The sequence below is a fragment of the Terrapene carolina genome, unplaced genomic scaffold (genome assembly GCF_002925995.2).
Source record: "Terrapene carolina triunguis isolate 2854851 unplaced genomic scaffold, T_m_triunguis-2.0 Scaffold33356, whole genome shotgun sequence".
NCBI lineage: Eukaryota > Metazoa > Chordata > Testudines > Emydidae > Terrapene > Terrapene triunguis.
Window position 1 is genome coordinate 1,560,263 of NW_020697707.1, and position 18,723 is coordinate 1,578,985.

The 18,723-nt window shown below is 46.6% G+C and overlaps 1 protein-coding gene across 2 annotated transcripts; it reads left to right on the forward strand.

The window, feature by feature from the left end:
- The first annotated feature begins 1,965 nt into the window (after positions 1-1,965).
- LOC113405002 (THAP domain-containing protein 1-like) lies at positions 1,966-11,275 on the forward strand. 2 transcript variants are annotated; one of them, XM_026663336.2, is made up of 3 exons: positions 1,966-2,179; positions 3,158-3,353; positions 10,720-11,275. In XM_026663336.2, the coding sequence occupies exons 1-3, from the start codon at positions 2,109-2,111 to the stop codon at positions 11,158-11,160; spliced, it is 708 nt and encodes a 235-aa protein (XP_026519121.1). In that variant the 5' UTR covers positions 1,966-2,108; the 3' UTR covers positions 11,161-11,275. The 2 variants fall into 2 exon arrangements, with proteins under 2 accessions (XP_026519121.1, XP_026519119.2); XM_026663334.2 differs by lacking the exon at positions 1,966-2,179 and having other exon boundaries at positions 3,103-3,359.
- The last annotated feature ends 7,448 nt before the right edge of the window (positions 11,276-18,723 follow it).

The window sequence follows — 18,723 nt, forward strand, 5'->3', positions numbered from 1 at the left end:
TAGTGACCGATCCATTAATATATCAATTCTCCCTCTGCCCCTATTATCCACCAGTTGTCCCCCCAGCCAAGGAATTCCTTTGTCCCTGTTCCCCATCACATTTCATCTACTCAGCCGGCTTCCTGGCACATTTCAGTGCTTCTGTCCCTGCACCTCCAAACCAAGCTCCTTTTCCCCCAGGGCCTCTACAGGACGCTGGCCTGTTCAGCTTCTCCCTATCCACATGGCTTAGGGTATATCTACACTGCCCACGTTACAGTGTGGCTGCAGCTGCACTGTGATGTGGGCAGTGTAGACACGCTTTATTGCCAGGAAAGAGCTCTCCCGGTGATAAAAAAAAACCCACCCCAAATGAGCAGTGATAGCTTTATCAAGCACTGTCTATACTGGTGCTTTTCAGCGCTAACACTTTTGTCGCTCAGGAGTGTGTTTTTTCACACCCCTTAACGACTAAAGTGTTAGCGCTGAAAGTGGCAGTGTAGTAGGGTGACCAGATGTCTTGATTTTATAGGGACAGTCCCAATATTTGGGGCTTTTTTTAATATGGGCTCCTATTACCCCCCCATCCCTTGTCCCGATTTTTCACACTTACTATCTGGTCACCCTACAGCAGAGGTTCCCAAACTGGGGTTCGCGAACCCCTGGGGGTTCGCACAATGTTACAGGGGGTTTGCCAGAAAAATTTCCTTAATGGTGGCCAGAGGACCCCAGGCATGGGAGGCAGCAGGTGTGACCCAGTTGCGGAGCAGACAGCCGAGCCCTGTGGAGCGCTGAGTGGGTAGCCGAGCTCCAGTCAGTGTGGGGCCGGGCAGTTGGGGCCGGCAGCCCGAGCCCCGTGGAGTGTGGAGCTAGCAGCCCAGACCCCAGTGTGGGGCCAGCAGCCTGAGCCCCATTGCGGGCAGGAAGGCAGCTGGGACCCCAGGCACGCTGGTGGCAGCTCGGACCCCTTGGCAGACGGGAAGTTGGGTGGCATGAAGGACAGATTGAGCAGGGGCCACGCTGTACATGGGGGGTGGTCCAGGCTAATTTGTCCCTCGCAGGGCACCCTCCTAGGGATGGCCCTGGTGGTGGAAGAAAAGGTGTTTGCGCGCCAAACCAGCCGGAACCTGGTAGTAGTTAATGTAGCAGTGTTCAGGTGCCTCAGTAATTCGATACTAAGTCATTTTCTCTAGAGTGCTGTTTTGCTTCAGTGAGAGGTGAATGAATGTTAGCATCACACTGAGGAGATTTAAACTTAAATCCCTGGAAATATTCATTTTTAGGAGGGGGTTCACGAGATTTCACATTTTAGTGAAAGGGGTTCACGGGTTGTTAAAGTTTGGAAACCACTGCCCTACAGTGTAGACACAGCCTTAGTTACACTTCCAGGAACACCGCTCTGGCAGTGGCCTATGCCACTGTTCTGTCCCGAAAAACAGCAGGCAGGAGAGAAGCTAGGAGGCAGGAAGCAGCCCCAGGAGGGAAGGAGCCCTGGCCCGCCTGATGTTTCCCACCTCACCCAGGAGAGCAGCCCTTAGCAGCTAGAGGGACAGAATTGCTGGCCAAAGGCAGGAGAGTGGGACTCAGCAAATAGGGTGACCAGATGTCCTGGTTTTATAGGGACAGTCCCGATTTTTGGGTCTTTTTCTTATACAGGCTCCTATTATCCCCCACCAGGTCCTGATTTTTCACACTTGCTGTCTGGTCACCCTATCAGCAAATGAATCGGTCTGGTAGCCTCAAGCTGGAAGGAGCGCAGGGAGGTACTGCCGGGCTCCTGTCCAGATGTGTGAACAAAGGGGGCGGAGCAAGGGCAAAGAACAGGAAGGGGCGGGGCGATTAGGGCCCGCGCCGCGCTCAGAGTCTCTGCGCCTATTGGTGGGCTGATCGGAAAGACTCCACCCACGCGTAGGGGACCGGCCAATAGAGGAGGGCGATGCGCTGTTATCGCGAGAGTTGAGCTGAAGCTGGCAGCGCCATCTTGAAGTCGGGAGAGGCCGTGTCCCTTTTCTGCTCCTAGGGGCTAATAGCAAAGGGGATGGGGGCCGGGCAGTGACTGAGTTAGCTGGGTCCCTGCGCGCCTCTTCTGTGGGCGCTGGAGCGGAGCAGGTGGCCGCCGGCGGGGGAGAATGGTGCAGTCCTGCTCCGCCTACCGCTGCCGGAACCGATACGACAAAGAGAAGCCTATCTCCTTCCACAAGTGAGGACGGGGCAGGAGCGCGCCTGCGCGGGGCGGGAGCGCGCCACGGCGCGGGGAGGGGCCATGCTCAGGGGGCGCGCTGGGGGCGCGGGGAGTAACCGTCATTGGCGAGAAGCCCAGAGCGCGTGCGCACCGGCTGTTGGGGAGCGCGCTCGCCCAGGGGGAGTGCTGCGCAAGTGGGCCTGTCCCAGTTGCTCCTCCCGCGTGGGGGGAGGGGTTTCTGAGGTGGGGGCCCGGCTGTGACCGGCGCTGTACAGACAGCCTGCCCCATTCCTCCTGGGGAAAGGGACGGATCTGCCCTGGCACCCTGGGCCACGTGACTGCTTGGTGCCTGGAGCAGGCAGCCCTCTTGCCTGGCGTGGGCCGGCTAGCTCAGGGGCACGGCCTAGCCCACAGGGGGATGTAAACACTGGGCAAGTGAGGGGCTGCGCCAGCCCGCCCATCACCGGGTCTGGCTCCAGGCGTCTGCACCACTTGGTCTGAGCTTCCTAGGAGAGCTTGCAAAGGAGCCTGAGGCTTCTTCACACTTTGCAGGTGTCCTGTGAACATGCTTGTTTGAGGCCTCTTGCTCTGTATTGAAATCCTCATTGCCACTTGCTCGTTGGGCGGCCTGATGTTGGCCTGGCTTTTTCAGTTCCCCTGAATAAAGCAAAAACCTGCCCCTGGGCTCTGCCCTGTCAGCTGATCCATGAAGGTGACCCCTTGTGCCTCCCCATTGCCCCCCTATGCCCAGCAAGGAGATGACTGTTTATCAGCTTGCAAAATCAGGCCCTAAGCAATGGTGCTGAACGTAGCAGTATTGGCGGGGGGGGGGGGGGGGTTTGTTCCTTGTTTATATTGCAGCTAACACTGGGGGTCCTGGTCCATGACTAGTGTTGTCTAGATGCTACACCAATACATTGTCTTAAGTATGTCTACAGTGCTATTGCTTCTTTTAGAAAACCTTGAAATGGAGCTGAAGGTCCATTTCATTTGCAGGTTTCCTCTGACGAGACCTGATCTCTGCAAAAAATGGGAAGCTGCTGTTAAAAGAAAAAACTTCAAACCAACGAAGTATAGCAGCATTTGTTCAGAACACTTTACTCCAGATTGCTTTAAAAGAGAGTGCAACAACAAGCTACTGAAAGAAAATGCCGTGCCCACAATATTTTGTTACACTGAACCCAGTGAGAAGGTAAAGGTAAACATGAAAACTCTTTCTTATAATACGTACTTTAATTTATGTATACATAGTCAAATACTGCAGTATAAGTATATATTTTTTTAAAATGCAAAGAAGGGAGAAAAGCAGTGTTAAGGAGATACGGATTTAAGTCTGATCATCTATTTCTGCATATGTGCAGAGAGCAGGAGAACTTAGAAGGGTCCCAAGACATATAGAAGAGAGGTATGGTAACAACTAGAAATGCTCAGCTGTTTTTGTGAAGCTATATGGAAAGTTTCCATTAAGAGTAAGTGGTCTTGTGGTTCCACACAATCACCACCTGAGAGCTGAGCCAGTTGGCACTCGGGAAAGGGTTATAAATATGTGAATTGGAGTCATCAGCTGATTGATGCAGGGCCAAAGAGATGTTTCTGATATGAAGGCTGTGTTCCAATACTTGTCTCACTTCGGATACAGGTATAGGTTCCCTATCTTGCTAGAAACCAATGAGTCAAGGTGGGTGAGGTAATATCTTTTATTGGACCAACTTCAGTTGATGAGAGAGACAAGCTTTCAAGGTGGAACAGGTAGTTTAGCATAAGTAGTTAACCTATATTTCAAGAGACCATTTAAGGTGAAGTAGCCTGTTAACATGTCTCCAGTGCACTAAATGTCCCAATAACAACTATGTGGGTGAAATGAGACAATCACTGCACACTTGAATGTACCCATACAGAAAACTGATAAATGACAAAAACCGTATCACCTGTAACACTTTTCACAAAGCAATCACTTTATATCTGAACTCTTGGTCCCCATCCTCAATGGTCCCTTGAAAATACACCTCTACACCGATATAATGCGACCCGATATAACATGAATTCGGATATAATGCGGTAAAGCAGTGCTCCGGGGCGGGTGGGGCTGCGCAGTCCGGTGGATCAAAGCAAGTTCGAAATAACGCTGTTTCACCTATAAGGCAGTAAGATTTTTTGGCTCCTGAGGACAGCGTTATATCAGGGTAGAGGTGTATGTGTTAACTACTTATGCTGAACGATCTGTTCCACCTTGTATTTAGCTGTGACAGGGAATGAGTACATTTCCCAGACCTGAAGAAGAGCTCCGTGTAAGCTCAAAACCTAGTCTCTTTCATCAACTGAAGTAGGTCCAATAAAAGATATTACCTCACCCACCTTGTCTCTCTAATATCCTGGGACCAATGTGGCTACAACAACACTACATAGATACCAATTAAGCAGTCAACTATTAGCTCAGGGACTGGAATTAGCTGCTGACTGCAAGAATCTTTTGAACTGCTGATTTTGCTTAGGAGATTCTCATGTGTTTTGGAGGGAACTGAGAGAGGCTGCCCTTCTCACGCTCTGGAGAATCCAGGTGACACAGGCATATTTTGAAGCCATATTAGAAAGTGAGAAGAGGTGAAGGCAGTTGTATATGGTGTTAAAGTGTACAAGAGTCTATGTTCTGTTGCAGACTTACACTGAAATGTATGTAAAGAAACCAAGGTGTGGGGGAGATAACTCTCGATAGGTATCCTTTTTGGGTGACAGATCTGAAGTACTGCCCCACATTGATGCATCAATAGGATTTTAGAACAAATTGATAAATTAAACAGTAATAAGTCACCAGGACCAGATGGTATTCACCCAAAAGTTCTGAAGGAATTAAAATACAAAACTGCAGAACTATTAACTATAGTATGTAACTGATTGCTGAAACAAGCCTCTGTACCAGATGACAGGAGGATAGCTAATGTAACACCAATTTTTAAAACACTCTCCAAAGACAATCCTGGCAATTATAGGCTGGTGAGCCTAACTTCAGTAACAGGCAAATTGGTAGAAAATATAGTAAAGAACAGAATTATCAGGTGCACAGATAAACATGTTTTGTTGGGGAACAGTCAATATGGCTTTTGTAGAGGGAAGTTATGCTTCACCAATCTATTAGAATTGTTTGAGGGTGTCAACAAGCATCTGTATAAGGGTGATCCAGGTGATGTAGAGTACTTGGATTTTCAGAAAGTCTTTGACAAGGTCCCTCACCAAAGGCGCTTAAGGAAACACAATAGTCCTGGAATAACAGGACTCTTATGGATCAGTAACTGGTTAAAAGATAAGAAATAAAGGGTCCATTTTCACAGTGGCGAGAGGTTCTGCCAGGAGCTGTCCTGTTCAACATATTCATTAATGATGTGGAAAATGGAGTGAACAGTGAAATGGCAACATTTGCAATTGCTACATATTAATTCAAAATAGCTAAGTCCAAAGCTGACTGCAGTTACAAAGGGATCTCACAAAACTGAACAACAAACGGGCAGATGAAATTCAACACTGATAAGTGCAAAGTAATGCACACTGGAAAAATAATTCCATCTACACATATAGTGGAATATCTAATTGAGCTGTTAGCACTGGAGAAAGAGACCTTGGAATCCCCTTGGATAGTTCTCTGAAAAAACTTCAGCTCAACGTGCAGCAGCAGTCAAAAAGGGTAACAGAATGTTAGTAATTATTTGGAAGGGGATAGAAAATAAGACAGAAAATATGATGCCACTATATTAAATCCCTGGTTTATCTGCACCTTGAATTCTGTGTCCAGTTTTGGATTCCCCATCTCAAAAAGGATATAGTGGAATGAAAAAGGTTCAGAGAAGGGCAACAAGAATGATCAAGGGTATGGAACAGCTTACATACAAGGAGATACTAAAAAGATTAAGGCTGTTCAGTTTAGAAAAGAGATGACTAAGGGGTGATGTGACAGAGGTCGGTATAATCATGAATGGTGTGGAAAAATGAATAGAGAGGTTTTATTTACCCTTTCACACAATACAAAAACCGGGGGTTACCCGATTAAATTAATAGGTAGCAGGTTTAATACAAACAAGGGGAAGTACTTTTTCCACACAACACATAATTAAACTGTGGAACTCATTGCCATGGGATGTTGTGATGGCCAAAAGTATAACTGGGTTCAAAAAGAACTAGCCAAGATGGCTGGGGAAGCAACCCCATGCTTGAGATGACCCTAACCCTCAGATTACCAGAAGCTGGGAGGGAAAGACAGAGATGGATCCCTCTAACTGTTCTGTACACTCCCCCAGAAGCTCTTGTACTGGCCACTGTTGGAGACAGGCTACTGGGGTAGATGGCATTGATCTGACCCAGTGTGGCTGTTCTTATGTTTTTAAGTGAGGAAGTCTATATAAGGATCACTAACAGGTTTACTGCCTAATAGTTTATTTAATAAGTTATTCAAAAGTATTCCTAATACTTTTTGCAAATGTCTGTATGCATATTAATTGTTCACTAAGGAATTGTAGCGCGCTCTCTCTGCTGTTTATTAGGGCTGTCGATTAATCAAGTTAACTCACGTGATTAACTTAAAAAAAAATTAATCGCAATTAATCATAGTTTTAATCTCACTGTTAAACAATAGAATACCAATTGAAATGTATTAATTTTTTGTCTGTTTTTCGACATTTTCAAATATATTGATTTCACTTTCAACACAGAATACAAAGTGTTGAGTGCTCACTTTATATTATTTTTTATTACAAATATTTGTACTGTAAAAATGATAAATACTATTTTTCAGTTCACTTCATACAAGTACTGTAGTTCAATCTCTTTATCGTGAAAGTGCAACTTACAAATGTAGTTTGGTTTTTTTGGTTGTATAACTGCACTCAAAAACAAAACAATGTAAAACTTTATAGCTTAAAGTCCATTCAGTCCTACTTCTTGTTCCGCTAAGACGAACAAGTTTGTTTACGTTTATGGGAGATAGTGCTGCCCGCTTCTTATTTGCAATGTCACCAGAAAGTGAGAACAGACGTTCGCATGGCACTTTTGTAGCCGGCATTGCAAGGTATTTATGTGTCAGATATAGTAAACATTCCTATGCTTCGGCCACCGTGCCAGAGGACATGCTTCTGATGGCTCTTATTAAAAAAATAGTGCGTTAACTAAATTTGTGACTGAACTTGGTCGGGGAGAATTGTATGCCTCCTGCTCTATTTTACCCACATTCTGCCATATATTTCATGTAATAGCAGTCTCGGATGATGACCCAGCACATGTTTGTTTTAAGAACACTTTCACTGCAGATTTCACAAAACACAAAGAAGTTACCAATGTGAGATTTCTAAAGCTAGCTACAGCACTCGACCCAAGGTTTAAGAATCCGAAGTGCCATCCAAAATCTGAGAGGGATGAGATGTGGAGCATTCTTTCAGACGTCTTAAAAGAGCAACACTCCGACTTGTAGGCTCTAAATTTTTACATTGTTTTACTTTTGAACGCAGTAATTTTTTGGACATAATTCTACATTTGTAAGTTCAACTTTCATGATAAAGAGATTGCACTACAGTACTTGTATTAGGCAAATTGAAAAATACTATTTCTTTTGTTTTTACGGTGCAAATATTTGTAATAAAAAAAGTAAGCACTGTACATTTTATATTGTGTGCTGTAATTGAAATCAATATATTTGAAAATGTAGAAAACAGCCAAAAATATTTAAATAAATGGTATTCTATTGTTCTTTAACAGTGTGATTATTGATAGCTCTACTGTTTATTAATACCTACATTCAGGGTTTTTGATCCCATAGCTCTGAGGTTGAACTCTTCTATCTTTTCAGAAAAGAGTGTTACACACCCTGGCCTATGCTTTAGCAGAGAGGTAAAATGAAGTGCAAGAAAAAGTGGAGTGTAATAGAAGTATACATAATATTACCTCTGCATTTCCTACTCCCCACCCCTCACACACCTTGTCTGTTACATACGCAGTGTTACTGCCTCCAAACATCAAATGTAGCTCCTCCTGACAGAGCACATGTGTTTTTTCTTCATTGCACCACCGAGTGACATACCCAGGCTCTACCCTTGGGACTAGAGTGGGTTATTCAATTCTTCCCTTTCGGCACACTGAGTGCACGGAACAGGAGTGATTTGGAGGATTCCTAGCTTCTGTAAGGGAGATAAAACATGCACCAATAAGTCTCTTTTCTCTTGCCCCTTTGAGAAGGGAACAGAAAGGATGGTGAGAATAGCAGAAGAACAGCAGAAAAAGCTCAAACAGAGATATGGGGGGGATGACAGAGGGGGAAAAGATGGGGAGAGAGGCACACAGGAAGAGTGGCACACAGGAGAGTAGGAAAATAAAGAAAATAGCCTGAAAATAAAGAGGGAATGTAAGTGGAAAATGGAAGGCAGCTAGTAAGAAAGAAAGACAGACACAGCGTGTGCAAGAAAAGATGAGCAACTTTCAGGTAAATACTCTTTATTTATACTTTCTTCTTTGATTGTGTTTCCCTGATAGAAAAGATGAGTATGGTGGGAGCCAAATTAGACACACGAGAAAGGGTGAGATGGAGAATATTCTAACCAAGTTACTGCCCATGCCCCAGGACAAATATATCAGGATCAGTGGCAGTTCAGGTTCCTGCATCTGGCCACTGTGCCTCAACCCATGTGGATGGACCACTTCTAGGGAGCAGAGTGTAATTCTCTCTCTGCTCATTTGTTCCTTGCCCCCTCTTTTTGTACTGTTAGTAAGGATGCCTGTTAGTGTCAGTTGTGGAGGTGGATTTGGCGATGTGCACAGCTGTTCGCTCCGAGCTGTTTTGATATTACCAGCTCATTTGCAGCAATTTTAAAATGACCATAGATAGTGGTAACCGTTGCTCTCAGAGCAGGGTTCAGATTGATTATCTTGATGTAAAAAGCTGTGTAATACTGTTTATTTTAATACCTGTTGCCGTTTTTCCTGGTAGGATCTTTGGGACAAAAACTTCATTGGGTATAAGAAATCTTTGAATTCGCCCATAATATGTCAGTGATGGATTACCAAGGGAGAAGGCCACGTATATACTGAGAGGGAGATCTTTTATGAAAGATGGCATGTGCCATCAGCCAAAAAGGGGAGACTAGAATTGGAGGATACCAATTTCTGCAAGTCTAGTTGTCTGGCAATTGTCAGATTGTCCCAAGTGCTCCTAAGGAGGGTGAATTGCTCACTGAGAGACATGCTTTCCCCTTCCTTTTTCCCTTGCAATCTTCCCCACAAAGGGGGCTCTGAGAATTATGGTTGACTAGTACAAGTTTGACCTGGTCAAAATGCTTGACATCTTCATGTGTGAGGCTAAAAGATACATTGTGACAAAAACATAGGTTCATTTGATCTGAGGCACACAACTGGGATTGTCAGATTGAGGTTGTGCTAATGTATACTGATTGATTATACATGGGCACCTACAAGAAACTTTAAATCAACACTGGAAGCAAAACTGACTTTCCAGTTACACTCTGCTTAGTATCATAGTCTATGCAGGAGCAATGTCTAGGCAGTAGATTAAAAACGGATACTAAATTGCTTGGCTAGGATGTCTTGGATAGTGCTGTATTTCCATGGTCTTCTACACCTATATATTAGATCTAGCTCTATCGCTCAGGGCTGTGAAAAATTTTGCACCCTGATAGGTAAATCTGATCCTCACTGTAGACAGAGTTAGGTTGACAGAAGGATTCTTTGTGGCTATTACTTCTCGGAGGGGTGGATTATCTACATTGATGGCAAAACCTCTTCTGTCGATGTAGGAAGCATCTACACTACTTATGTAGTATAAACATACCCCTAGAACCTTGTGCTCTGAGGATTGGCAATAGGTTATGTAATCTGCAAGTACCTGGGTGAAGAATATAGCATCTCTGTCTCTGACACGGTTAATGCCATTAAATGCATTGAGCCCATCAAAGCAGACAGTTACAAAATTGACTTTTAGGTCAATGCATCTTTCACCGAGAAATTCTCATGCAATTCTGAATGCTCTCTATATCTTTGGGGCAGAAAGGATTTAAGACTTCCCTCTGTTCATTACCTGTTTTGGGGGGACTTGGGCTAGGTAAGTACACTAAGTGTATCTAGGTTAAAGTGAGTGAATGAGTTGTTGCAGCTGATAACCCTTCAACCGTGTGGTGGAGTTAAAGACTGGACAGTTTATAAATTTTATAAGTGTTTTGACAAAGTTTTCAGAAGTGACTAGAGATTTTGGTTGCCTCAATTTCTAGGTGTCCAACTTGAGACTTAAGAAGGTGGGTGCTCAGCATTTCTGAAAGCTTTTAGGGTGGCTCAAACAGAGCATTGAAAACTGAGGTCCCCCAAATCCCAATCACTTTTGAAAATGTAGGCCATCAAACTTCATGAACAGAATTAATGCTAAAAAGGGGGGTGCTTATCACCTTCATTTACTAATTTCAGCCATGCGTAGTGCATTGTCAGCTGGGTGCTGCAACTGTTGCATACAGATATGTGGCAATTAGAATGCTGTTCACAAAACAGATTAAAATGTACTTTCTGTCTTGCTGTTTTAGACTGAAGAATTTACAGAGCAACCCGAAGATCTGTCTGCTGCACCACCACCCCCTCCTCCACCACCCCCTCCTCTGCTACCACCTGCCCCACCGCAACCTTCCTTTCCTTTGTCTCAAATAGATGCAAGATTGGTAGATCCAAGTATTGGATTATTAATGCCTCCTCTCCAGACCCCTAATAATCTTGCCGTTTTCTGTGATCACAACTATACTGTAGAGGATACAGTACATCAAAGAAAGAGAATTCAGCAGCTGGAGGAACAAGTTGAAAAACTGCGAAAGAAGCTCAAGACAGCGCAGCAGCGATGCAGACGTCAGGAAAGACAGATTGAAAAACTGCGAGAGATTGTTCAGTTTCAGAAGGAAAAAGACATAGTGGCAGGAAAAGGCTATGTGATTCTACCTAATGACTATTTTGAAATCGTAGAAGTACCTGCATAAAAACATTGACGTTCATTTTAAAGGGGCAGTGCCAAATAGCCTCTTCAGACTAACACAGAAGTTCAGTTTAAAAATGAATGCTCTCTAAGTGTGTAAAACCATTCTAAAAATAATAAAGAAGCTATAAAATACTCAATAGAGCACAGTTTGTTCATTGTCATTGCAACTTTTAACACTTTTAATTAGGCTTGGCAGAATTAGACTTTTTTTGGTAATATTGATGGAAAATATCAATGTTTGTTTATTTAAGGTTTTTTGTTGATAATTTAAATCAGGCCTGCACAACTTGTAAAGCGGCGAGGGCCATATTACTCCAAAGAAAACAGCTGAGGGCCGAAACTCCCGAGCGCTGCCAACCCACCCCCCCCAGCGCCACCCAGCCTCCCCGAAACACAACACACATACCCCCCGCGCCACCCGCCCCACAGAAAACCCCCCCAGCGCTGCCGAAACACAACACCCCCCTCCTCCCCAGCGCCACCTTCCCTGCGGAAACAAACCCTCCTTCCCCAGCGCCACCCCACCGAAACAGTATTGAACCTCTGTAATTTGTTATAGCGGGCCCCTAAGGTAAAAGAAAAATGTCTTTTTGCTAGAAGTAGAATAAGATCTTCCCCCCACTTTGTAATCAATTGCCCTGTTGAATGAATGAGGAAGGCATGGAAGGCAGGCACCTCCAGACAGCTGCAACCCTTGGAGAGGGCAGGGCCAGCTCTAGGATTTTTGCCGCCCCAAGCAAAAAAAATTTTTTGGCCGCCCTCCCCCCTTTTTTTCATGCCCCTCTGCCTCTGGCCCCGCCCCAACTCCACCCCTTCCGATCCCCTTCCCCAAATCCCCAGCCCCGCCTCCTCCCCCTGGCGTGCCGCATTTCTCCCCCACCATTGCTTCTTGCGGGCCCCCCGCGACCTCCCACCCTAGCTCACTTCCACTCCGCCTGCTCCCCCGGGCGTGCTGCTGCTCCGCTTCTCCCCCTCCCTCTCAGACGAGGGAGGGTGGAGCAGCGGCGTGTTCAGGGGAGCAGGCGGAGCGGAGGTGAGCTAGGGTCGGGGGGCACAGGAAGTAATGGGGGGGTAGAGGAACCGCTCCAGCTCACCTCTGTTCCACCACCGCCGCCTCCCCCGAGTGCCCGCCGCTCGGCTTCTCCTCCCTCCCAGCCTTGCTGCGCGAAATAGCGGTTTTGCGCGTGGCAAGCCTGGGAGGAGGGGGGAGAAGTGGAGCGGTGGCGCGTTCAGGGGAGCAGGCGGAGCAGAGGTGAGCTAGGGTGGTGGGGCGCAGGAAGTAACGGGGGGGGGTAAGAGGAACCACTCCCCGCTCCAGCTCACCTCCGCTCCACCACCGCCGCCTCCCCCGAGCGCCCCGTCGCTCAGCTTGTCCTCCCTCCCAGCCTTGCTGCGTGAAACAGCTGTTTCACGCGTGGCAAGCCTGGGAGGGAGGGGGGAGAAGCGGAGTGGCGGCGGCGTGCTCAGGGGAGCAGACGGAGGCGGAGCAGAGGCGAGCTGGGGCGGCGGGGGCACTTTTCCCCCATACCCCGGAGTCGGCACCTATGATGGCCGGCACCAGAATGCCACCCCTAGAAATGTGCCGCCCCAAGCACCTGCTTGTTTTGCTGGTGCCTGGAGCTGGCCCTGGGAGAGGGGGATGGGAGCCAGACCAGATCAGTAGAACAGGTCAGCCACCGATTCGCCACTCGCGCCCTCAGCCCCCCTCCCCCGGCTCACCTACTAACTCCCCACCACTGCCCGCCCGCTCGCCTACTCAGCCCCCCTGCGGGCCGCACAGTGAGCCCACCTACTCAATCCCCACGGGCCGCACAGTGAGCCCACGCGGGCCGCATGTTGTGCAGGCCTGATTTAAATGTTCACTCCTGTGCAAACGTATGGGGCGGGGTCAGATAATTGTTTACTGACAGTAGATAAAGCTTTAATTTTTTTGAGTTGCAGTAGAACTGTTAAAACACAAATTGTCAACATTACATGTCAAAATATACAAAGTAAGTGTCCTGAAATCATTAAAATTCTCAAGCAGTAATTTTGATTGACGGAAATATTTTTCCGTTCATTTATATGAAATTGTCATTTACTGACATTTACCAATGAAAATCTAATCGTTCCATGTCTAGTTTTAATAAACTGGAAAAATGTTTTACAAATACATCTCACAATTAGAATCTACATTTGGTTTTTAAAATCTGCCATGCTTTTAATAGGGGGAGGATGCAGGTTAAACAAGTTGTGGCAGAGCTCTGACCTTGTCCCCGTGGGTCCTGCGCTTCTAGGTGGTATATGCTAGCCTCAGTGGCTCTCTGTGACCCTCCACGTAGCCCTTCTCTCTCTAGGGCCAGGGTTACAGTCTACTGAGCCCTTTTCATCCTAAGCCAGCAAGGAGGTTGGTGAGAGAATTCCCACAGTCTCTGTTGTCCCTAGGGCTTGTTTTAGAACAGTTTAGCCTCCTGTCCTGACAGGGGCCTGACTTCCCCTCCCAGGAGGTGTTCCTGTAGTGGTGGGTTGGGGGGAACCCGGGCCCGCCGTCTACTCCGGGTTCCAGCCCAGGGACCCTAATGGTAGCAGCTGTTGGCAGCCAACCTTTCACTGCCAGAGTTGGTACATTTCCCTGGGCCACTTCCCCCTTACCTTAGGGCTCCCTTATCAATAACTTGAGGGTGTCTTCATTAACCAGTCCTTCAGCCACACTTCCTCTTCTCTGGCTCCCTGGCTCTCCTCTGCCTGACTGGAGTGAGTCCTTTTTATAGTATCAGCGGGGCCTTAATTAGAGTCAGGTGGTCACATTAGCTTAATGGCCTCACCTGACTCTTTGCAGGTTAATTGGAGTCAGATGTTCTCATTAGCCTGGAGCAGCCCCTGCTCTGGTCAGTCAGGGAACAGAAAACTGTTAATCCAGTGGCCAGTATATCTGCCTTCTGCTATACCCAACTGGCCTGGGTCTGTCACAAAGTATAAAATGTATAACAGAGTTTTGGCCTGGGAGTTGGGTGGGCAAAGAGTATCTCAGCTGAGAGTGAAGACTATTGGGGGGCAAGATTTTCAAAAACATTTCGTATCTGCCTCACTTTGCTCCCACTTCCATAGTCTTCAGTGGGAACAGAGGCACTTTTGAAAATCCCACCTGTCTTTTATTCTGTGCGTATTGCAGAGTGGGATAACTTTCTAACCTCAAACTAATGATTCTCTGTCTGTTCTATTGTCAGAGCATTGTATAAACACCAATCCAACATCACTCCAGTGAGGTAGAGAAAGTGTATAGTCCGCCCCATGAAATGCACCCCAAGTATGTACATCTCTTCCTTTGGAAAACCTCAGGGGAGGATGGAAATATGTCAAAATATCTGACTCGGAAGCTGTAGCTATTGGGAGAGGAAGCAGGTGTAGCGCTGCATTGGAAGTTCCATCCAACCCATGTTAGGCTGGGTTTCTGCTAAGAATGGTGTCAGGAAGGGCAGCATGCTGCTGAGAGTGGCTGTTTCTCAGCACTGCCTCTGATAAGCCACAGTCTCTAATGCAGGGAGCCAGGTGCAGAGGGGTGTGAGAGCTTTGTGGAAGGTGGGACTATACCATGTTGTCTCTGTTCCCTCTTGTGGTGGAGGTGTCGGGTGCTTTGCTCCCATATAGTCTAAAACAGAGGGGAGAACAGATCTCGGTATTATCCCCTTTTTACAAACGGGTAATCTGAGACAGGTTTCGACCAAAACTTTCAAACTCAGGTGCCGAACACTAGGCACCAAATAAATGGCTTGATTTTTTTTCAAGGGTGCTAAGCACTCACAACTTCCATTGCATCCAACTGTGACTTCTGAAATCAGTGCAGAATCAGGATTGGGGTTGGGGGGGCCCCTTAGAATGACACATTTAGTACAACAACTTTGAATTCGTGTTATGTCTAATAAGACTTGGAAATCACATCATTTAGGTTCATCATCTTAGTTTTTAATGAGAAGCAGCTGGTGCTGACCTTGATTTAGTCACTACAAGTGAAATACACACACACACACCCTCTCCACGGCTCAAATCTATTAGAGAGTAGGAGAGTGATTTTTTTTGTGTCCACATTTATGCAGTGTGAATTCTAGCTCTGATTAGCAGTTCTAATTCAAGATGGGTTTTAAAAATACGTGTTTCATTTTCTCCTTAGCGCTGCTCTTTTGAGCATGGCATTTCAAAATGAGAAATAGTATTTAGAAACAGCTTGATACTCTGGCATCAACCATTCTGTATCTGCTTTCATTACTGTTTGGTAGTGTTCCTGTATTTAAGTATCTGAGAGCATTTTTGTTAAACTCAATTTTTTAAGGTCTCAACTTAATTGTTTACATTCAATATCTGTTCCAGGTGGAAACTTAGCAAACAGTTTGCTAAAGCAAACTTAGCTTTGGGGTACTTCTATTCTCCCCCACCCTCCTTGCCAAATTGTCATTTTAATAGTTTTATAAAGGATGTTTTTGTGGTTTCAGATGCAGGGAAAAAAGCATCGGAAAATATAAAACAAAAATGTGCAAACCAATACTTGAGGTTTTTTGTTATTACCCTTAAGTACTTAAAATAATCTGGGAAATATTTAGGTTCAAAAATGGCTAATACAAAAGCATAGTCAGTTCTAAAGAATTGTTAATGTTCACCTACTGATACCATGTATGGTGATGGGGGGTACAGTACATCAACTTGTTCTTGTTCCTTTTACAAGAATTTTTCTGTAGATTCCTGCTCTTCAAGTCCCCAACTCAGCAAAGTACTCAAGCACGTGCCTAACTTTAAACATGTAAGTACCTTGCTGAGTCGGGGCCTGTACAAGTCTCGGCCAAGGTTCGGCCCTCAGCTGGGCTGTGGGGTATCCCACCGCCTCACTCTGGTCCGCCGTGAGTCCTAGTCCAGCGGTAGTGTGGGACAGCAAACACACGGTTAGGAGCTCAGGCCCTTAAGCAGGGGCTGAGCCAATAGTTCAGGAAAAACCCCAGGCCCTCGATCAGGGCGGGGCAGCAACCACGCAGTCTGGAGCTCAGGCCCTCAAGCAGGGGCTGAGCCAATAGTTCGGGAACCCAGGCCCTTAAGCAGGGCGAAGTCAATGGGTTTGTAGCAGCCCAGGCCCTAGGTCAGGGCGGGGCAGCAATCAAATAGTCAAGAACCCAGGCCCTTAAGCAGGGGCTGAGTCAAGGAGCAAGAGGTTCCAGCCTCTCTAGGCCAGGGGAAAAGGGGGAGTCTGCCACCCAAGGAGTGGGTGGCAGGGGGGACGCAGGCCCTCCCACTCCACTGCATCCCAGCCCGGGGCCCTAGCAGCGACGGAAACTCGCTGCTGTCAGTGGGAATCCTGGCCGCAACACACTGACATAGGCTCTGGCAGTGCAGCAGCCAGACTGGGGTCGGCTGCCCCTGGGCTACTTCCACACTCCCGCTTGTAGGGTACCTGGGCCGTACTAGTGTCCTCGGTGGTCTCCACCAGCATCGGTTCCTCCGGGTAGGTAGCGAAGGGTAGGTTCGGCTCCTCCTCAGGATAGCGGGAAAGGGGCAGGCTCGGCTCCTCCTCGGGGTAGCTGGAAAGGGGCAGGCTCAGCCAGTCCTCCTTGAGGTAACGGGCGCGGGGTAGGCTCGGCTGGCCTGGTGAGTCAGCAGACCGGTCGTGGCCTGCTGCTGTCTCCCAAGCAGGAGCTCGGCCACAGACGTCTACTCTTTCCACCGGCTTGGTCTCCACTGAGCTCTGCAGGCTTGCTTTTATACTTCCGGGTTGGCGCCGTGACCTCTGAGGGGCGGGCGCCGGACCCGGTGGCTCCGCCCACGTTGGTGTTAGGGGAGGTTCGGCCCTCAGTGGGGCTGTGGGGTATCCCACCGCCTCGTTACAGGGCCCAAATGAGTACTGTGATTTTTGGATCCAGAACGCAGTGACTGCTATTCTCTGTGTGCTGCCTTATGCAATCTGACCTCCAGTACAGAGGTAGAGAAGGAACTGTGCCCCCAGCTGCTTTCACTTCCTCTCCTACCATAGTGGGTAATGAGTTTTCTCATTAGAGAGGCAGCCTGTCATGCTCCTGAAGCATTTTTATTCCCATTGGAAGCTTCTCTTCACTCCCTGCTTTGATTCCTTCCTTACAGCAGCTAATGCAGTAGATGATGATCTTTGCCAGGCCCCTAGCAGCTGTAACTTTACCATGCAGCACTGATGTCTATGGCAAGGCTTTTAGTAAAACCTAACATTCAAAAATCAGAGCTCATCCTGCTAGAGGTGATTCTTGCCCCACTGGAATTTCCTCCACCACCAAGGTACTTGCATGCTGCAGTCGATGCAGTATGTGAAGAAGAGGTGGAGGCTGCCCACTACTGGACCTTGAAGTAAAACCAGTCAACTTATGGACTAGTTTTCCAAGCATCTCTTCATTTAAAAAAAGAAAACCTGAGTAAAACAAACTGGGAAAGTTCCTTTTAAAGGGGCTTTGAATGGAATGCACATACCGTTCACACGGTCTGCTGTAAATAGCAGCCTGTGTGACTTCCTGTTTTTGCTGGCTGCAGGTCTCCTGTGTGCACGTAGCAGCAGCCTCAAACACCTCCTGAAAAAATGTTTGGGGCTGAAAATAGTGTGGGAATGTAGGCTCTGTGAGAAGGCTTTTAATAGTGTTGTTTATCTGATTGCTAATGAAACAAGTGATTTCTGCTCAAATACATGTAGCTGCAATTCAAAACCTTGATGACGAAGAAGAAAATTCAGGGAAGTTACGAGTTGTTAAAATAGGCAAAAATGAGTGAAAATAAAAAGCTGAGAATCTGGACTCATAGATCACTTCCTAAAGCTTTCTTTTTACAATTGGCTTCACTGCTCTGCTTGTTGTACTGTCACCCCTTTAAACAAAAAATGTCTTCCTGCTGCCCCCAATTTCCCTTTCGCTAGTGTAGGAGGTTCTAGCTCAGTGCAGGATTCCCTGTGTAAATGGCTAATTCTCACTTCATCTTAGAGCTCTGTGAAGTGGTAGGAGTCCATATGTTATTGGGTTATGTAGTGGCTTAATAAAGAGGAATTCCTGCCTCAGTAGCAAATATTCTGTGAAGGTGGGGAATGTTGTATTAACTAGGTGGAATATATGGGCTCAAAGAGTCAAAGGTGTTAACATGACCCTGAAACCATCCAGCATGAAACTGTTTTAAACAAGGTTTGGTATCAGAGACCTTAGCCTGCTTAGTACCATAGCAAACACATCATTAAAAATCCTTTAACCTTTTATTAAAGATACAGAAAAGAAGGGAGAACAGTTAAAGCATTTGAAATGTAAGGTATTAAAGATGGCTTTCATTGTAACAACACCCCTTTTCCCTTTCAGCTGGAGAGAGTTTTAAGAAGAAAGTTCCTACCTCCTACCATTATTTGACAGTCTCTTAGATGGTATTACAGAGGGAAAGAACTGCCTGTCTGGGGGAAGAGAGAATAAGTTAGTTGAGATGGCCTGGACCTGCTGCTGTTAAATCCGATTCTGTTTCTTAGAAGACAGAACAAACACACATACAAAAGAGAAAAGAAAAGAACAGCAAAGATAGAAAATGCAGCTTCTGTCTCGGGTGTTGACTTTCA

Coding starts and splice junctions, on each gene's coding strand:
- LOC113405002 (XM_026663336.2), top strand. CDS start 2,109: ATGGTGCAGTCCTGCTCCGCCTACCGCTGCCGGAACCGATACGACAAA. Junction 2,180..3,157: donor AAGCCTATCTCCTTCCACAA/GTGAGGACGGGG, acceptor TTTCATTTGCAG/GTTTCCTCTGACGAGACCTG. Junction 3,354..10,719: donor ACACTGAACCCAGTGAGAAG/GTAAAGGTAAAC, acceptor TTGCTGTTTTAG/ACTGAAGAATTTACAGAGCA.